Genomic DNA, 21,205 nt, shown 5'->3' with positions numbered 1-21,205 from the left:
AGGAGGGCAGAGGCAGCAGTGCCAGCAGTGGGTGCAGGCAAACAGCAAATGAAGCCTCCCAAGGACCCTCAGCTTTTAAAGGCTTCTGGTCCATTTTTACCAATCTTGCTGCATCACAAAGGAATATCTGTAACAGCTCAGAGCCCTGGCCAAGCAGCAAGGTGGCTTCAGGCTCATCAGCACCAACACCACACATCACATTCATGGTTTGGGGTCGACCACATCTGTTGTACCACCACCACTGTAACAACACTTGTGGTTTGGAGAAGAAACGGGGAAGCAAAATGAGTTTGAAACCTTTGCCATGCCTAAGTGCAGGTGGCTCTGCAGAAGTTACAAGATGTTTCCTTCAAAACCAACTTTGGAAAGTAAAGCTGCATCTCCAGTGGGACTGCCTACAAACATTCCCAAAAGATCAGATATTGAGATGCAGCAGTCAGGTCAGTAGAGGGTCACATCCAGCCCAGCTGCTACACCAGGCACAGGACTAATTTTGAGGTTAAACCCTACATTTAGGAGCCCAAGGTACCCAATCCTGATCAAATGGAGAATGAGGCAAAATGCTCCCTAAACTCCACAAGCTCTGGCTTGCTCAGGCACTCAGAGTGGCTTGTTCAGGTGGCCACCTCTGCAGCTGGCAGGAGACACCAGCCATGGCTGCAGGGCATGACCCAGCTAAAGCAGGAGGAACAAGGCTCATGTCTGACCCAGACCAAACCTGAGCTGTCCTTCAGTCCAACAGCACACAGCTCTGGTAGTGTGTCCTGGGTTGCAATACAGGATGTGGCCAGCAATGTGTATTCTGTCACCATTTGCTGAAACCGGGTGGGGCAGTGATTCCTTATCTCTGTGGCACATATTATCTGTTAATGGGCCATCTTTAAACCAGCTGGGGCAGTCATCTTTATCTTTTCCACAGCCCATCCTCCCTCCAGGAAGATATCATCTGCTGCTGGCCCATTGAGTCCCACTGTGTGACTGATAAAATTACATCATCCCACTGGGAGATGCTCCAGCCAGGGGAGGAGCCAATTCTTTCCTAAAAAGATAAAAATTGAGATTTTGGACACCCAGATACCTTCTTTCCACTGGATTCCAGAGGAAAGCCAGACCATTCCACATCATCCCTGGACCTTCAGAGGAAAACTGCACCTTCTACAGGAGCACTGCTCCAGCTGAACCACATCTGCCACTGCAGGAGGATGCAGCCACCATTGAATGGGACTGCTGCCACCACCCTGACTGACTGACAGGGTGTCAGGCTGGATTCTGACTCTGGCAGTGTTTTTGGTTTGTTCTTTGTACTACTGTATTTCTATTTAAATTTTTCTAGTAAAGAACTGTTATTCCTAATTCCCATATTTTTGCCTGAGAGCCCCTTAATTTCAAAATTATAATAATTTGGAGGGAGGGGGTTTGCATTCTCCATTTCAAAGAGAAGCTTCTGCCTTTATTGGCAGACACCTGTCCTTCAAACCAGGACATAGTGCCACTGCCAGATATGTGCCTGTGTGTGTCTGAATCATTCATCAGGATGCTGACATTCCTGAGTCAGGACAGAGTCAAAACAGGTTTTATTAACACTATTTATTCCACCATTCACAGAAACAAAGATGAGCAGCTTGTACCTCAGAAAATAATGATTGAAAATCAAGGAAAAAAGTCCACATTACTCCTTTGTTCCACCAAGATAGAAGAAAAATTAAGTTTCTAGCTCCATCCTAATTCTTCCCTGATTTAGGCTACCATGTGGGACTGTGATTGCTTAGAACTAATTACTACTTATTTATACTGCTGTACTACTTAGGGAGCTCAGTTGGAGATTAGGGCTGGTGCCAGCTACTGCTTGCTGCCCCAAAGAGTTTACAGTGTGAATAAAACAGTGCCAAGAAAAATAATTTGTTCCAGATGGGCCACAGAGGACCTGCCAGAAGTGAGCAAATGTTCACCATGGCTTCTGAGCTGATTCAAAATGACCATCTACTAATGAATTTCTCCTCATCTCCCACTACCAATCACTTGAGCCTGTGTGTGATAACACACACACAGGAAAAAATCCTGCTTGAGAATAACTAATGGCACAAGCAGGGACAACATGAGAGATGAACTGCTGGGAGTTACAAGATTCTCCACAAAAGACAGTATTTTTGGTTAAAATTTGGCAAAAAACAACTCTGTGATTAACTAAGTCTTCAACAAAAAACATTGGTAAGAAGGAAAAAAATAGTAATAGAGCAAAAGATAAAACTTATATTGTGAAGCAAGATTAAAAAAAATAAATCAACCCACTGTATTTTAATGGGTAGATTTCATCATGTTAACTTGTGTTTTCAAAATCACACACTGAACAAAAAAGGTCAAATATTTAAGTCATAATGGAGAAAGTCACTTTTTCTGTCAAATACAGAAAAAAGTAAGGTTAGCCAAATTTGAAGTTGTGCTTAAAAATACAGATTTTTACTTAATTTAAAATGCATGGAAATAACTCAATATCCTTCAAAATGTTCCAGAAAAGACTTTGCTTTTTGAAGTAGCACATCCCAGCAGAGACTTTGTGACACAAACCCAGGCTGCTGCATCGAATTGAGGTAAAAGCACAAAGAGGTGAATAACCATCATTACATTACTTCCAAGATAAATCTTCTAACTAGGACTTCAAGCCACAAGAAAGGGAAATACAAGATTGTGTGACTTTACCCTTTCAACAATTTATATTCACACTGCAAAGCAGCATGTGCATCCTGCAAATTCCTGTATAAGTCCCCTGTCTTCCAGGTAGCAGCAGAAACTGCTTGGAGACCTTTCAGTCTGGAATCAAAAATAATGGTGAATTTTTGAGCATGACACTTAATATGAAACTAACATTTAGGAAGGCAGAGGGATCTCCTGGGGATTTTTTTGTACCAATAATGAAATTTCTGCATGACAACAGGGTGGATTTTCAGGGTGTGAGGAGTATCTGCCCTTGCTGTAATACCTGATGCTCCCACTCGTTCTTGACCCTGCACCAGTGGTACCAAACCAGACTTGATTCTCCATCCTTCCTCCCACCCAGCTCAGCCCTGCAATAAATCATGTCAGCATTCCTGTGCCAGTGTGAAGTCAGCCCAATTAACTTAAACTGCTGACCAATGCAGTTTTTGCCAAACTGGACAACTTTGCACAAAACAAGTGCTTGCAGTAATGGGCCTGTGGGAGAGGGGAGCATCTTTCACAAGCAGCTGGGAAAGGGCAGCACCTCAAGCCACCTCCACTAAACAAGAAAAATAGTCCAGTGCCCATGACCTCAGGTTAAAAAAATGATGGGACATTTTTAACAGCTTCCACACAGCAACACTAAGTTAAAAACCAGAAGGCAATCTTGTCCAATATCTCAAGTTTTGTTTATAAAAAAGGAGAAACTCTGGCTTTCATCTCACCCAGCCATGAGCTTCTTGGTTTTTCGACCCGTGTCTGTCTGACTTTTGAACAAACTCAGGGCAAAAACACAATTCTGAGCATGGTGGTTCTTCCCTGAAGCATCAAATGCACAAACCAGGGTTTTCCCCTCGTCCCCCCCAAACAGATGGAACCTTCTGAAATTTACTTTCTATTTCTGAATTAGTTATTATGAGGGAAGAAAGGGCCTCTGAAGATGTGAAGGATTTTCTCCCACAAGCAGGGCTCTATGCCCCAGAGAAACATGACCAAGCACTTTTCCTAGCAGCCTGTCTAGTGTCAACTCCACACACTGAAATGGAACACTTGTCTCTAAGAGTCAACATTTTGTTCATTTCACCTTTTTGTATGGAAAGGAGGACAAGCAGCAGAAAACAATTCTATTTTTAACTTCTTGGGGATTGTGTTTACAGGAGAAATGTCAAAATACTGAGCAATGGGGCAAAAGCAGGGACTGTAACATATGAGAAGGCTGCCTGGGCAGGCACCAGAGATGTGACCTCCTGACTTTCTGCCCCGTAGGAGACTCAATCAGAAGCTGAGAATACATCACACTGACATCTCCCTTTTCCCTCATTAGCCTGGAGGGTCAGGCCCTTTGGCAGCTGGGCATCCAAACACCACCACTCTGATTAAAAACTCCACATTGTCAGAAACAAAGTCAAAGAAAGCCACCCCTGGATGATTTCTGTTGACATATTTAAATTATTCAGCTATAAGAATGCAGTTAGCCCCCATTAAAATTCAAGTTGATGGTATATTTCATGCTCATTAGCTTTTAGAAATACTGTCTTCTGTGATGTGTAATTGAGAAATATGCATGGTGACTATCTCTGTGGTTAACCTTTAATTTCTTTTTAACTGAGGTTCACTTATATATTTAATTTTGACAGGTACATTTTATTACCAATCTGAAGAGCTGACCTAAACAAAGGTCCTAAGCACCATCCCAAACACTCACCCCCTTCTTCATGTTTATTTCATGAGTTACCAGAAATGCTGCTCATTCCACCATGCACCATTGCCTGCAAAATTTCAATCCAGGTATTTTGCTGTATTTTTGGAAGGGAAGGATGTGGGAGAGATTAGGGTTATCTATATTTTCAGTGTCTTGCCTTAGAAGCAAAAAGCTCCCAGACTTGAATTTTCTAGAGAAATTGAGAGAAAAATCATAATCTCAATTGTTTTATAAAGGGGCTTTTTTTTTTTTCCTCATTTTAAGCATTTCTTTATAGTTTTGTAACAGTATGCTAAGCATCCAGGAAATGAACCAGCTCATCAGATTGGCCATTAATGTTTAGCATTTTCTTCTTGCAGTCTGTTGTGTTTCCTCAGGACCTGACTAAAACTGATTTGCTGAGTTCCTCAGCTCAGCCTGGGGAATGTTTCTTATGGACTAAAGAAAAAAAGAGAAGTTATTTAAAATCTATTACTGCAGGCTGTGCTGGGTGGCTCAAGGGACTGGCAATCTGGTATTGAACATTCAATCTAGGGTTACCCATTCACATCCAGCCAGATCTGCAGTGACCAGAAGTTGCTGCCTCTGATAATTTACCACTGGTTTACACGGTAGGAAATTGCAGTCTTAAACCATTGCAGAGAAACCATTGCAGATGAACACAGCAGCACTGTTAGCAGTAGCTGCCATAATGATGGGGCTTCCAAAAATTAATCTGCTTTAAAATGCCCAATAGAACAATGAAACCCCTTCAAAATGCAAAATGTTACTCAAGATCCTGACACTTGTATAAAACAACTCACGGTGTCGATGTAGAAGGTGTTGGAGCCCACAAAGGTGATGGCATCCTGCAGGTCATAGTTGTGCACCCCATTCTGGTAGTCCTGGTAGGGCATCATGGTCAGAGCAAAGGGCCCCACGCTGTGCCTGCTCCTGTTGGTCAGCTTCACCTGCAGGGGCACAGGGTCCCCCACCTGGCACGTCACCACCACGTCGCAGTCACAGACCTTGCCATCGACCAGGATGTCTGCAAACCAAGCAAAGGAGTCCTCATCAGGCTGGGCACCTGCTTCAGAAGCTGCATGGATCTTGACAGGAGACTCAACAAGAAAAAAGTAACCTTAATGAAACCAGGAGTGCCAGGCAGTTAATTCTGGGAAAGAAAACCCAACGCTGTGCTGTTGTGCAGGGCACTCACTCACTGAGAAAAACCAGCTCATGTGGGCCTGATATCTCCACAGCTGTTGAAAGAATTATGAAAAAAACTCAATTAGGATCCATACACAGGCACCAGAAGATATTTTTTAACCTCCTCCCCTGAAGGCCAAAGCCACAGACCATTCTCATGGTTCTGCAAATTAACAGCATGAGATGAAGGGAAATGCAAACAGGAACCATCAATACAAACAGCAGCTAGAGAGATCCAGGGCTGGAGGCCCATGTTCATGTGGCACAGCCAGAATAAATCCTGCATGGATGTGAGCTTTTGGAGCAGGACAGACATTGGCAGAATTTGCAATGTAATACATATATTAAAATGCAGATTATAAGGAAAAGAGGGATTTTAAAATTATACTGGAGTACAATAAGCTTGTTCACTCTTTGCACTTTAAATCACTCTGGGATTTCTATTTTTAATTTTCTACTTTTCTTTCCCTTACTGGGACAGCAGAAAATATAAAGCCTCTAAATTGGTTACTGCTGGGACAATGACAGCCAGAGTAATGTGTCCATTAACCTTGCCCATTTGCTTATACAGAACCAAAATGTTTCATTACCAACACACTATGAAATCGCCAGTCCAATTCCCTGCTCTGAAAGGGCTCCCAGTTGTGCAGTATTACTGTATTTTTCAGATGAGGGTTATCTCCAATGCACTATTAACACAGGAACATTTCTATTTCACTATGGGTTCATGTCCAGAGATAAGAGAAAGCCCTGGGCACATGTAAAAAAGCTTCCTTTGTGTGAATACCTATCCCCACAATCTCATATGCCCACGAGGCATTGCCATCACTCCAGCTCCTCCTCGGTTGCTTGCCTTTTGACATACATCATATTATTCCTCTGCATTGGATTTACATTAGTAATATCTCCTCTTCAAAGAAAAACACTATTTTTATGCTTCAGGAGTTTTCACATACAAAAAAAAAAAATACACCAAAGTGATTTTTTTTAAACTCAGTTTTGTTCTGTTGCCTTAGACAAAAAGTACAAAATGATGCATGTTCTTGTGATGCTCTTTACCCTGGCAAACTGAACAAGCCTCACAGCAGCCACTGGATAAGAAAATAAACTAAAGCTTTGCCAAAGAAGAAAGAAGTTCAGAAAGGAACACAAATTTCAGAGGTCAGTCCAGCAAAGCTGAGATACCCAGATGAAAGCCCCTCCTTGACCAAAGCTGCCCAAATGCAGCAGCATCAGAGACAAGAGGTTTGGCAAAAAGAACACAAAAACACCCTTCAGTGTTCAAGCTGAAGCCATCCAAAACCAGTGTTGGTGTCCCAGTTGGAACAGCCCCTGTTCCAAAATCTCCTTTCATTTTTTTTTTTGACAATCAGAACACTGTTGAGGAGCACTGGAGTGCTGTATCCAGTTCTGGGCTCCTCACTACAAGAGAGACATGGACACACTGGAGAGACTCCAGTACAGGGTCATGAGGAGGATTAAGGGACTGCAGCATCTCTTGCACAAGGACAGGATGTGAGAACTGGGACTGCTCAGGCTGGGGAAGACTCAGGGGATGTCAGCAGTGATCACCTGGAGGGAGGTGCAAAGAGGACAGAGCCAGGCTCTGACTCAGTGCTGGGATCAGAAGCAATGTGCACACATTGAAACACAGGAGCTTCCCTCTGACCATCAGGAAATAATTTCTTTGCTGTGAAGGTGACCCAGAGCTGGCACAGGTTGCCCAGGGAGGTTGTGGAGTCTCCATCCCTGGAGATACTCAAAAGCCATCTGGACATGGCCCATGGCAAGTGACTTTAGGTGGCCCTGCTTGAACAGGGATAGGACCACATGATTCCTAGAGGTCCCTGCCCATCTCTGTGATTCTCTGAAAGGAAGACATAATCACCGCTGCATTTTAGGCAAGGGCTGGAAAACCTTTTTGGCATTGGATTTCTTTTGCAACAGCACACTCTAATGCCATGGGCTGTCCTGCCCAACATGATCAATTTGCTTCTTGCAGTATTGCCCAAGATCATGGAGAGAAGCAGTGGCTATTATGGTATCCCATTATCAGGATTAACTGACTTGAGTTTCTCAAAACACAAAGAATGTGTGTCTGTGGATAACCTTTATGCTTCCCAGTCTCCTGGCACAGAGCTGAAGTCCAGTTGCTTCCTTCAAAAGCAGTGCATTTATATCAATTCATTATTTTATATCAGATCGTGTTTTCAAGCTTCTCCCTGCAAGGTGACTCCTTTCATTAACTAAAAAAAAAAAAAAAAAAAAAAATTAAAAACCCACTTGCTTTCTGCTTCCTCCATCCAGTGGGTTTTATAGCTGCACAAAGGGTTAGATCTCCAGACCAGCACAAACCTTTGGAAATACTCCCTAAGCTTAGTGGATGAATCTATATTTTCAAGCTGCTCATCAGTTGCCTTTTAGCTTCAATGGTGTGCTGTAGGAATTGTAAATGATCCCTTTGCCCTCTATCTCTACCTTTCTATCTAATAATAGCTCAGAGCATTTCTTTCTAATATCTTCATGAGAAATAGAAAATCCAAACAAAAGGGAAGTAATTAAGTCTGGCTCAACCAGATTAATTTTTTTTCCCGCATTCCTAAAAAAAAAAATAAAATTCAATTTTAGATTGATTTAAGAGAGAGTGTGTGTGCACACATGTTTGTGTTCATATTGAGAGATAATCTCCTCCCTTCCCAGAACACACTTCCCTCCTGCAAGGAGCCAAGGATCTCAATGAGATGTCAGATGAGAAAGCACACATGGCTGGCGTGCAAAATACTATGGAAAGGAGTGTTTAAAAACAGCCCCCTTCCATCAGAGAGAACAGCTTGGCTTGCCAGGCAGCTTCACTCCCTGCCTGACACTGAAAACATCTCATGGACCATACGGGTTTGCTTTAATATTTTCATCCATGAGCAGAGGAAAAGCCATGTGCACAGGGTCCCGTTTCTGCAGATTCAGCTCCCTCACACAGATGGCACAGAAAAGCTGAGACTGCTCACACCACTGCTGTGAGAGTGAATCATTACTGGCTTTGGAGCACAGGAGCTCTGAATCACAAGATGCAGTCACTAGCACAGAAACCAGTCGTGGCTGTATCTCCATCCTACAAAGATTCAGATACGAGAGAAACAGCACTTCAGAAAATTAGAAGGATCAAGTTTAATTCCAACTGAATAAATAAATTGCATTTTAAAAGTGGCAGCAGAAAATCTGGATAACAGAAAGGGAAAAAAAAAAAAGCATAAAGACATAGCAATCTCCCAAACTCCTTCTAATTAAAAGTTAGATCATTTTTAAAAGAATGCAATAAGCCAACAGAATGCTGTTCTCCCTACCCCTTTTCCTGTTCATTTACCTACAATGCCACTGTGTTGGCATCCTTGGGTGCCAAAATAAACCTGCAATGCCTGACAGCCATGAAAAGAGAACAGACATTGTCTCTGCCACACATTAATGAACAGGCACAGGCCATTCTCTTTTCCCTCTAGGACCCTCCCTGAGTGATTATTGCATCAAGGGAGAAAATGCTGTCCAACACATTTTGGAAGGCAGAGGATGAGGCTGCCACAACCACTGAGAAGGGTGATTGGAAAGCCTTGCTTTTTTACTGACAGCCTTTGCCAAGCCTTTTAGGATCTCCATGAATTAATCTTTAAGATGGAAAACTACTTCATGGCCCAGCTGATGGGTGATGCTCATTGACACCACAGGAAGTTTGTGAGAGACCATTATGTGAAAACAATACATCAGTATTCTTATAATGTCTTTCAGGACCTCAGACCTCTCAAGAAAAGGGAATGAATGTTACTAATAGGAAGACAATGACTACTCCACAAGAAAAACATAATTTACCATCACCTGCCAGGTGCACTTCTGTCTACATCACCCAAAGGAGCCACTTGGAAATGAATACCAAACATTATTAACATTATTAACATTAATAACATTAACTTTTTGTTATTTACTCTGCTCATATTAACACATAGAAATTTGTTCTTGCCATTTTGTTAAGTTCCCATGCAAGAACTCACAACTGATTGGTGCCCCTGTAAATTAAGAGTCCTGAGTCATGGCTAATTGCATTTTGACATCCAAGTCCCTCTTTGCCACTGTCAAAGTTTAATTTTGAAAAGCCACATACAAATACATTTAATCCCACTGGAAATGCATATTCCAGCAATGTTTTCTCTCCCCACTCATTTTTGAGCTGATTTTAGAAAACAAGCTGCAGATAAAGGCAGGGTGGTTTTGCTCATCTTTACAGGGGAGGGATGGAGAAATTTCCATTGGATAGTTCCCTTTAAACTGGGTGTTGAATCCCCAGCTGATGCACACAAACTGGCCTCTGCCATTCTCTGCAGCTGGGAACTTGGCCCAGGATTTGAGCAAATACCTCACAGAGGAATGGCTTTGCACAAACAAAACTCAACCAACAAAACCCAAGGCATGAGATGCCCAGATGAGCAAATTCCTCTCACATAAAAGGTAAAAGAGAGTTAAACCAGAAAAGCAATCCTTGCCTAGCTTTGCTGTTGTAGTTAGGGTACTCTGTCAATCAACAATTGCAATTGTTAATTACAAATACTAATTTTACTCATCTTGGTCTGTGCACCAGGAGAGCCATGGCCTGGGGAGGGGACAGGAGTAGCAGCATCATTGACATCTCTGGATAATCTCCATCAGGTACTTTGATGGAGGAAAGCCAAAGACCCAGAGCCCATGCTAGAGTTGCTGCAATGAAGGTCTCATGGGATGATTCAGTTCTTTTGTGTTCAAAATACCCAAAATGCTGATTAAAATGTTTGCCCATGCCAGATTTCCTTTTAATTGCCTTAAAAGAGCACAGAAAGGGCCAGCCATGGTGTCTGGAACAACTTCTCTGTATTTATTTTTTTCTTCCCCTTAACCATTTTTGCAAGAGTATTTGTTCAGAACTTTGCAGGAAGTTAACAATGAAAAGGGAATTATTTTTGAAATTATTTATTTGGAAATAGGTTTAATCAGTTCTCTCCATTTCTGATCTTAAATTTTATGCAGGTGCAAGAAAAGATCAGAAAGCAGGAAAAAATCTGTACTACAGGCAAACTCTCTGTACAGAGCAGATCCTGCCTATGTCCACACAAGCAAGTTTCCCATCCTTCCCCTCATGCTTTGTGTCAAGTCAGGAACAGATTTATCAGCCTGGTTTTTGGGGCAGGAACTGGTGACATGTGGCATTCCATTGAGACAACAGGATCCCTGGTTTTTCCTGTGTCTCCTCTAAAGAATGAACCTAAACACTGTTTTCCCTCTTTGCACTTGTTCTCCCTAATGTAGACCAGTTTCCTTTCATTTTCCAAACCATTCCTGCAAATTATTTGCACACAGAGAGGCAGATTTGATACATTCATTTGTCCATGATGACATCCTGCAGCATTTTCAGAGCTGAATACATCCATACAAAAGATATTTCTATAAATATAAGAACTGTGCTCCCTGTCACTTCCATCAGGAAAATGCTGAATGGTTATTTAAAATAACACAAGACCTGCCTGGCTACTTGCATTAAACCTTCTGTCTGTGATTTGGACCTGCTCCTTGCACCTGAACATCTTAATTTGGAATAACATCCTTGCATTCATTAAATGTTACAGTGACACAATAGTGAGGCAAAGTGAGCCCTTGCTGAATTTCCCTGCAGTCAGTAGTACCAAAGCACAGAGGTATACAGATGTTTGTGTTGTAACAGGTTCAAACTACACAGATATCTCACCTTGTCAACCACTGCTAGTCCTGTCCTAAAACCTGCCCTTATACTCAGAGCCTGCTGCCCCAAACCCCCTGCGCACCTCAAGAGTTCAGCTCCTCTTTGGGTCAAGGCCCTTGCACAGTGATGAATGAAAAATGCAGGAAAGGACATGAACAAACTATTGCAGCTTCCTGCAAGTCCCAACAAGCCAGAGACCTTCAGCCAACATCAGGGCATGAACCAGAAAACAGGAATGTTGGCAGAGGATGGGATAACTGGACATGAATATAGGCTGGGGAAAGAGGCAATTGCTTTCACAAGACCTCTGAGCTGCCCCGTTCCTGGCAGACTTCCCATTCCTAAACATTTTAGAATTAAATTAAGGACACTTTATTCGCTCCAAAACCAATTAAAAAGAAAAACACATTTAAAATATAGCTCTAGTAACAATAAGCAATTAGTCTTTGATAACTGTCTGTGTCTTCCTATTTAATCACTCTTTTGCAGTGCCCAGTATGCTGATAACAGATCCCAACTGGTCCCATTATCGTTCCTGCCAAATTGTTCCAGTTTGTGTCTGTTCTTAACTCTGTGATGGCAGCAGGCTGAGGATGCTGCAGCATCCCATGGGATTCACTTGCAAAAGGATTCCTCAACCTTGTAATTTGCCCTGAGTAAGATTTCTTCCTCCAAATCTGTCCAATTTTAAACTCCAAGGCATGTGACCAGCATTCAGTTTTAGCACTATTTGATTTTGGCTACGAACATCTAAATGTTGTACAACCTTCTTCCATTAACTCCCAATAATAGGTCATGCTGGCTGAGGGGGGAAGCATGAACATGACTCTGGGGTTTGGCTGCCTCCAGCTTCTGCTTGGGATCTTAAAACCTGAAAGCACATTAACCACAAATTTATTTCAGAAATGTGTCAGTTCAGTTTAACCTCCCTGATTTTGGTGGGAGTTATTTTACTTCACACATGCCTTTTATGACAGACATTTCTCCTTCCTTAAGAAACTGCTGGCACATGGATGGCACCTGCTTGTCTCATCCTCTGGCAGCCAAGATAACCTGTGATTTGGTGCTTTGCCCAATTTGCTATCAAGTGAAAATCACTGCAGATTTTATACTGCTTGTGTCCAGTCCTAATCTAAATGCACAAAGGCAGATCCCTAAAATTTTAAGATACTCAAAGCACTGTGTTTTCCAGTAAGCTTGAGTCCTTGAGTTCCTTTTGACTTATTTTAAAATATTCCATGACATTGCCCCAGCTTGCTTAAATAGTCTCATTTATGAATGTGGGCCAACCCTTTTTTATCTGTTCATCCAAGCAGGTTTAACAAAATTTCTTTTTATTATCTGCTCCACAGCCAGGAGGTCAGGCTGGCATACAGTGTGTCTTGTGTTTGAAATTTCACAAGCCTGGGATTTGCATGTTATTTCAGGTTATTGAAAATTTGATTCTACAGCTTGTCTGTGTTAGGACTACTTTCAGAGCATTCTTATCCACCTTCATGGGAAAAAAAAAAAAAAAAAAGGAGAGGGAAAAATCCTTACAATGCATTTAAACAAAACTAAAACGTGTTAGAATGTATCATGTAACACTGTTTTTTGTATATTGGCAGCTTTGTGCAAAACCTCTGCAGGAACTGAACTGAATCATAGAATAAATACCCTGAATCAGAAGGGAACACACAAGGATCATTGAGTCCAACTTTTGGCTCTGCAAAAAAGGACAAACCTAAAAATCACACATCACTTAACCAACAGTTTACTGAAAGCAAATCACCTCCTTCTTCACTAGTTGCTTAATGAGACTTTAAATTTTCTTTTTTCCTGCCATTCTGCAGTGATGGATGTTGGACAAACTCCTCCCTCTATAGAAGAGATTTTGAAAAGCCTCATGCCAACTTTGTCAGAGATTCTGACTTGTGGCTGCAAAAGTTAATGGTAAAAACGGTAAAAAATGTTTTGGGAGCATGTCTCAACCTCAAAGCAGGTTTAGTCTAGACACTGGATGGACTGCAGACCTGCAGGGAGTGTTACCTGCTCTGGAAATCAGTGATAAGGGCAGTGATTGGGGCACATTTGCTATGGAGATGGCAATGAACTACAACTGCTCCCAAGAGAAGTAATGCCTATTTAACAGCAGACACACAAAACTAGGCTCCTGTACTCAGTTCTGTGCATGCAAAGTCAAGTATGTGAGCTCAGTCACACAGCTTACTTACCCAAAATACCATGGAATATGGCAAAATGGAAGTGGATTTTTTTTTCTGGATTTTCTACTATTTCAAATGGAAACAGCATTTTCTGCATTACCCATTCAACAAGCACACAGTGCTGCTCTGGATTCTTACAGAGGTAACACTTAACAGGGAGTTATATTTTTTTAAAGTTGCTGGTTAAAATAATCCTCTAGTAGTGTAGTATAATTATCTTTTTTGAGGCCTGTAGGAAGAGATCTGTGAGGTATTGTCTGATGCAGAAGGAACTCAAATACAGAGAAGAGAGATGAGACAGCAGTATCTCCATGCCCTGATGTTCAGAGACACCAGTGCAAGATGCTTTAGGTAAGGAAAAAAAAAAAAAAAAAAGAAAAGTTATACTGATTATTTGAAGAAAAATGTGGACCTGTGACTCATTTTCCATGCTTGTCATAAAAATAACCATGAGACACTTCATGAGATGTCCAGGCCATGAGAATTTTTGTGTCCTTGTAGAGCAGCCACAGCCTGGTACAGGATAATGTTTAACCCCCTATTAAGAGGCAGGTAGATGATTTACCACATTTCAGAGGCTATGTAAACATGGGCAGTAGGGCACTGAGCCTCACTGGCCTCCTTTAGCTCAGCCAGGACTGAGATGCAATGAGCTGAGCTAAGTGAGGGATATCAAACAAGGCCAGACTACCTGTGCCCAATATCCACACTGGGGGTGTTCAGAGGGAGGGGTGCCCACTGAAATCAACATATTCTTCATAAAGCTTCTTTGAATTTCAGTCACAGCTGATTTCAGTCTTAGTTGTTTCACTTGCCAATGGACTGTGTTAATTTTTTCCCATTTTCCCTATGTATGATTAGTCCAGTTTTGCATTAAGGCATGAGACAATAACCCAGGCAGATTCAAACTGGAAACTCTCAAACCCTACTGTGACTTCTTTATTCTGACTGCATCCTGCTTCTATATCATGACCTGTCTCAAAATCCAATCTGAATGCACAAAAGAACTGCAGTAATAGATATGTGTAGATGGAAGTTTCCAGTCGTCCTCTGTGACACAAATCCATATTTTTCCTTGCTAGATTGGATATGAACACTCAAATAACAATCAAGCTTACAGAAAACAAGAAATCTTTAAGCCTAGAGTCATCAAACCAAACTACTTTTGGCCTTTCTCAGAGATATTTCTGTTAATAATTTACTACTTCTAAAACTGAACATGCTCAAAACCTAGCTCCTGCATTTTTCATGAAGTCCTTTTCTCCCCATACCTGTCTTAATTTCAGAAATAAAATCAGACTCCCTCCTGCCAATCTCAGCTTTCACTTTGACTTGATATCCTCTCATGACTCACACCTCCAGCCTGTGATTAAATTCTGATGCCACTTTCCAGAAAACTTCTCCAAGACTGACCTTTTTGCTCTGCCTGCACTGCCAAGCCCTCCTCTGAGATCTAACTGGATTATACGCCTTAAAAATTAAAGTCACCTCATCTCTGCTTTTGACACCTCCAAACTTTCTATTCCCCTGAAGCTCTTGCACCAAATACCATCCTACAGGTCCATGGCCTGGCCATGTCCACAAGGCACCTTGCATGATCTCATTCCCAGCTTTCTAGACAGGGAGTGAAGCTAAACCCCCACATAATGACCCATCTTTTCCTGGGCCAGCTGAAACCCATTGCTCAGGTCACACAATAATAACCACAGAAACCTGAAGATTGCTGCAGAGGTGGCAAATTGTGTTCACTGCTACCTGTGGGCTACAACCTGGGTAGAAAACTACTTCTTTATTTGTTATTACTCTCTTATATTATTTTTCCTTTTTCCTGTTCTTCCTTCCTGCCCACCATTTTTTTACATATATCATATATATCTATATAGACCACAACACAGACATATATATATGTGTGTGTATGCATATATCTGTATTTATATAGATAGATATAGATAGATATAGATATAGATAGATATAGATATAAAATGATGGACTTACTTTAAGCACCCAGGGACAAAGACAATAAGCTCTTACGGACCACAATACTCATGTTCCTAAGAGCTTAGCAGAACAATTTTTATAGCACTTAGAAGTACACAGACCTATTTTCCTGGGATGTGAAGAAGGCACTGCTAGAGAATCAAAACAATTAAATAAAAAAAAAAAACTTTCAAAAAAACCCAACAAACCTAATAATAAATAAATTAAAAAATTCTTTATCTGTGTATCTCAATTCTCTAATCTCAAGGGCCAAGGGAGTGAGCACTGCACCAGGTTTCCACATGGCGACACTGAGACATTTTAGGGAGGAGTTTAGCCTGTCCTGGGAAGAGAAGCAAGGAGTTCTCATTAAGCAGAAATGAACTAAGCTACCAAAAAGAACTAAGAGGGGAAAGTGACTTCCAGAAGATAGAGAAAAACATCTTAATTGTAAGTTTTCAAAATCCCCATGCTGGCTCGTTGAGGTACCAGCTCCTTACAGAAATAACTCTTACACTAAACCAAAGGTAAAGCCTGAGGATTTACAGGACATGCAGGAAGAGTGTAGAGGGGATAAAAGAAAACCCAACCACAAGGAAAAGTAAATTGAAATAAAAATAATGCTGTTTAAAGGAGAATTCTCTGAGAAAAGACTTAATGTAAGAGCCTAGAAATCCTTTCTTTCCCATCACTGCATTTTGAGGGAAAGGAAACCTCAAATATCAGCACAAGGGAGTGCACAGAGGATGAAAACTTTGTCTTTAAATAAAACTGCAAATATGACATTGTGGTGAAGAGAAGAAAAGAAACACTGAGTTCAGCTAGACAGAGTAAAAAATTAAATCCTCTCCATACCCAAGACTGTGAGCCATGCCTTGGGCTTCATCTGTCAAGTGCTGCACAGCATTCCTGCAAACCCTTCTCCTTTCACTGACAACCCGGGTGGCAAAACCTTTTTCCTCACTCAAACCCTGCTCCAGCCTGGAGAGCTGCTGGGAAAATGAGCAATGAGCAGGTGTCAAATTCTGTCCTTTTATCTCTGGCTTTTAAAAGACAGACACAATTATGTGCAAATCAGCGTAGTGTGGCAGCTGATTAAGTCCCTTTTCTAAGAATTATTTTCCCAAGGCTCTGTGCACAGGCCAGCCAGAGCTATCAGCCCATCTGCAGACACAGTATGGTGGCTGCTCCACCTTCTAGAGGCCCATAGACATAGAAACTGAGATGAGAAATTATTAATTTCTCATCCTCCACGTCAGGCAAAGGGCCCTGCATCCTCTGACAAGGCCTCTCTGGCACAATCTTTGCATGGTTTAGGTATTTTGAGATGGTGTGGGTACATTTGATACACAGTAATAGAATGCCCAATAAATGAAATGAGATTGTCAAGTACAGCAAGTTGAGAAAGTTGAAAAACTAAAGGCGAAAGTCTTCAAAATTAAGTGTATGGGAAGACTTTATGGCTTCCTTAGTCTGTGTCTTAGGTCATGCATCATCCTGTGAATTTACATGTGAAGTGCAAAGAACTGCATTGTGTTTCAACCTACAAAACAGGAACAGAAAATCCTCCCAAGCCCTATCACCTGCTGACATCAGATTTTTAAATCTTTATAAAAATCCATGGATTTACATTACCTAGCGGTCTAGCAAATGTTTTTTTACTCAGCCATGCTGGAAAATAGAGTTGGAGGGTTTTAAATAAAAAATAAAAAAATTAAAAAAAAGAAGAAGGAGAATAAAAGAAAAATATTTTTTGATGGTTTGAACTGATCTAAGAAAGGAAGTTACCCATATCATATCAAAAGGAAATTTTCCTTGCAGTCTCAATACAAAGCCTGAGTGTACTTCCAGGGATCCTGGTTGCCAGCCAAGCCACAGAAGTTGTGCCCCTGGGAGGGCAGTACTCAATAAAGCCTCCTGGTGCCTGATCTACATCAGTGCTGCTGCTTGCATAAGCACAGCTCCAAATTGTGTCCCTCAGTGCTAACTTATCATCCTCACATCCAAACCAAGAGAGGCTGCATATGCATCCTCATCATGCAAAGAGGAAAGAGGATAATTTTGTCCTGATCCTTTCTAAACAAAAGAAGTAGAAGTTTTCAGTGCCAGGGAAGTTTATTCCAGAATTTTTCAGGTCTCAAGCAACAGTTTAGGCTGCGCTTTTCCAAAAATATCTTGGAAGTAAGAGAGTGGAGAGAAGCTCATGAGTTGCTTGGAAAGTATATAAAGCAAACAGTGACATAGAATGGAAACTGTTCCCAAGAGCATTTGTGATTTCAGCAAGTACACAGCACTGGGAGTTAACCACTCTATTATGTGGGTTGTCTTTTCCAGCATTAATTTGTGAAAAAGTCCATCTTTTACGCACTTGAAATCCAAACAAAAGAACAAATGAAGAGAACGAAGCACAAAACCCACGCTGGGCAACAGAGCGCCGCAGACAGCGCTGCCAGTAATCGAAATTCACATTGTGCTGCATGAACTGACCCAGAACTAACTATGGCTGCCCTCTCCTGGAAAACTCTCTGGAACAAATGAAGCTCTCTCATCCACTTCCATTAATGGCATTAGAATGCTTGGTGGCAAGACCACAGCAGAACAACTGGATAAACAGCCACAAGGAAGAAGTAACAAGCGACAATAGAACGGAACTATTTTTCCACAGAGGTCTTGAATAGATATTCCAGCCCCTCTTGTAAACCAGGGATACAACTGAGCTCACTCAGAAAATGCAAACTCTGGCTCCTGGCTTTTAAAATGGATGGCAAATGTCAGGATGGGAATAGGAAGAAAACAACTTGGAGTCTGTTCATAGAAGTTCTTCACATTCAGACACCTGAGAGGTTTAGGAAGAGTCACTGGAAATCTTAATCCCCTTGAGGTTCACTGGTCAAACACAACATGAGCCTATGAGCTCCAAGGGACTGAGTGCTGGCACCAGGCTCAGCAGATCCTCCTGCTGGTATGTCTTTGTGCACATCTGGAGAGCTCTTTCTCACTCTTCAAATAAAGATGGCATTCCCAGAAGAAATGAGGATGGGAAAGGATGTTACTATGAGTCAGAAAAATGTCCTGACCCAAAGTGTCAATGTCATTGCTAGAATTGCAGGAAGGGTGCAGGTGGTTTCAGCCTCCTATCCACAGCTGTATAATCACCTATTAGGAACTAATCATAGACCTTTCTTCTGAAGGCATTTTTGGTTGAGTCCTCTCTGTAAGAATCCCTTAAACTCCATTCTTGAGAAACATGGCATAACAGGAAGATCACTGGCCAAATCCAAGTTATTAATTCTTCCATAAAGGTGTCACTGAGTCATATCTAGTGATAAGAGCATAAAATTACATGCTAATATTGTAGAAACACAGTGAGATTTCATTAGATTTAGTTATCAAATTGATCAATAGAGTATCCCTGATCAAAACAAATGAAAGGAAAACCAGAGGTAAAGAATTAATCATCTTCATGAGAAGTTTGACTTTTAAAGGGTTCTAAAAATTCCATCAATCTTAAACATCCATCAGAGTAGAATAATCTGTTAAATGAAGTATTTAATTCAAAACTAAAAAGTTCAGTTCAAGCATTTTAGAAGCTCAGTAGTAAATATCTACAAATGGGTTTTGCTACATCTTCTTCATTGTTTTCCTCTTTCCTCAGGTTGTTCCTGAACATTTTTTAATGTCTCCTGTTTTTGCCTCTGACAGCATCGGCAGTGTACCAGGCCCTAGATGAAAACAGGCAAAATCTGTGCCCTTAAATAATCACTTTGTCACATAATGACCAGAGAAATCTCCATGTATGCAATGAGCCCTTGCAAATGCCACATTCAATCTGCCTCAATGGAAAGTAGCTGTAACAGGAGGCAGATGCTCCCCAACAAGTTTGCCAGCTGTTGAAGTGATATCCAGATGTTGTGCTCACTGAACTCCAAACACACAACCTTTCAGGAAAAAGGGAACTCATTCCCTGTCTTAAAAATGCTGAGCCAAGACCTTTAACACCATAAAATGCAGTAAAGTAACTCAACTCCTGGGTTTCCTTCACAAGTACAGAACAACAAACCCACAAAACAAAGCATCAAAATATTACAGAAAAATAGAGGAGAATTGTGTTTAACAGGAAAGATTGATTCCAGTTGCCTTTAAAGACCTGAATGATACAAAACTCAACTCTAGCATCCACCCTCTTTTCCCAATTCTATTTGTAGCTGGGCTCCATTTTTACCTTCCAGAGCATGGCAGCCTCAAGGAAAAAAATGCTTTGTATGAGCAAAGTTTTATTTCCTCTGACACTTTTCTTTGAAATCTAATATGAATAAATATCACTACCTTCTCTCTATAAAAGACTAATAAAATTTTAATTGCTTGAAAATCAGACAAGGTTGAGCTACTCTTAAGCTAATCTAAGCATTTCTCTAAAAAAAGAAACCAGTTTCTGCCACAGTGAGCCAATGCTTGCTATTAAAACATTCTGAAAATGAATTTTTCTTGAAGGCGTGGCACTAACAGGAACTGAATATTCTCTCACGTCAAAGAACAGCTACCAGTAAAGACCAGCAGGAGGTTTGTTGGTATTTAGAACTTTTATTTAATTTTTAACATCTCAAAGTCATTCAGCAGAATGGATTGCTGTCTTTATCATCCCAAAGCACCTCATTGAAAAAAAGTGAGTTAATCAAGTATATTCTGCTAATGAGAAAACATGATGAAAAAAGTTCATGTTTTTCAAGTGGGAATGAGGAACAAAATCCATGAGAAGAAAACATCCTTTCAACCTAGAAACTTGCCTGTGGTTCCTAAAATGTTAGCTGCAGTTTGATTAACAAAATATAAGCAGTAATTATGTCTTCTGTGACAAAATAGTAATTAACCTGGATAAAAATGGGGACAATTTCTGTCCTACCCATGGTTTAATGGTCTAGAAAGGAAGAGTCTTCCAACTTTATGATAAGATTCTGTAATTAATATGCACAATTTTACATATTGTATGGCTTTGGCATTTGGGCCATTTGCATTTATTGAAAATTGGTATTAGGACCTTGCTGAAATCATTATAGGTATAATTATCCATGCATGCATCCATTAGGCTTATAGGGAAATAGAAGCAGTCACACATTCCAGGTATCAGGTTTATTTTTAAGATAGCTAATTGATTAACTATTAGTAATAGTTAATAATTGATTAACAGATGGAAGCTATCTATACATAGCAGCTACATCAGGCAGATTCAACCATGGCAACTTCCTCTGCCCTTTGACCACACATTTGAGAGTCACTGTAGCATTTCAGGTCTTGGGAGTTCTCATACATCCCTGGCCCATCCCTGTCCACAGCTCACTAAATATAGAATTTTGTTCTGAATTATGCCTGTCCAGGACTCCTTCCTATTCCAGTAACAGCTTTTCTACAAGGCCTGGTAATACCTGGAATATTTCTACCTGATACCAAGATGGAAAAAGGGCTTCGTTTGCTCAGTCAGCCTTTCCCCTGCAAATGTAGGAGTGTTTCATGCACATGTTTACTCATGCATTGTGAATTCATGGACTCAAAATAACCCCAGCAATATATCTAAATATTTGAAAGCAACCGTGGCAGAATCACTTTGGAAAATCCTTCTGAGAATGGCATGATGTTAATTTTCTTGCAGTCTACTGAAATATTTACACAAATCTTTGTTCTGTGATGTGATTT

The 21,205-nt window shown here is 41.0% G+C and overlaps 1 protein-coding gene across 4 annotated transcripts in view; it reads right to left on the bottom strand.

Annotated features, from left to right (window-relative positions):
* The window catches only part of TRAPPC9 (trafficking protein particle complex subunit 9), a 433,615-nt gene that overhangs the window by 5,161 nt on the left and 407,249 nt on the right, over positions 1-21,205 (bottom strand). For all 4 annotated transcript variants that reach the window (XM_079301130.1, XM_079301131.1, XM_079301129.1 and 1 more), the window contains one exon: positions 5,200-5,423. In XM_079301130.1, the coding sequence (XP_079157256.1) occupies positions 5,200-5,423 (224 nt within the window). The remainder of the gene's footprint in view (positions 1-5,199; positions 5,424-21,205) is intronic.

Source organism: Erithacus rubecula (genome assembly GCF_903797595.1).
Source record: "Erithacus rubecula genome assembly, chromosome: 3".
In the NCBI taxonomy this organism is placed as follows: Eukaryota; Metazoa; Chordata; class Aves; order Passeriformes; family Muscicapidae; genus Erithacus; species Erithacus rubecula.
Note: the sequence above shows the minus strand (reverse complement) of the source record. Positions and strands in the feature narration are given on the sequence as shown.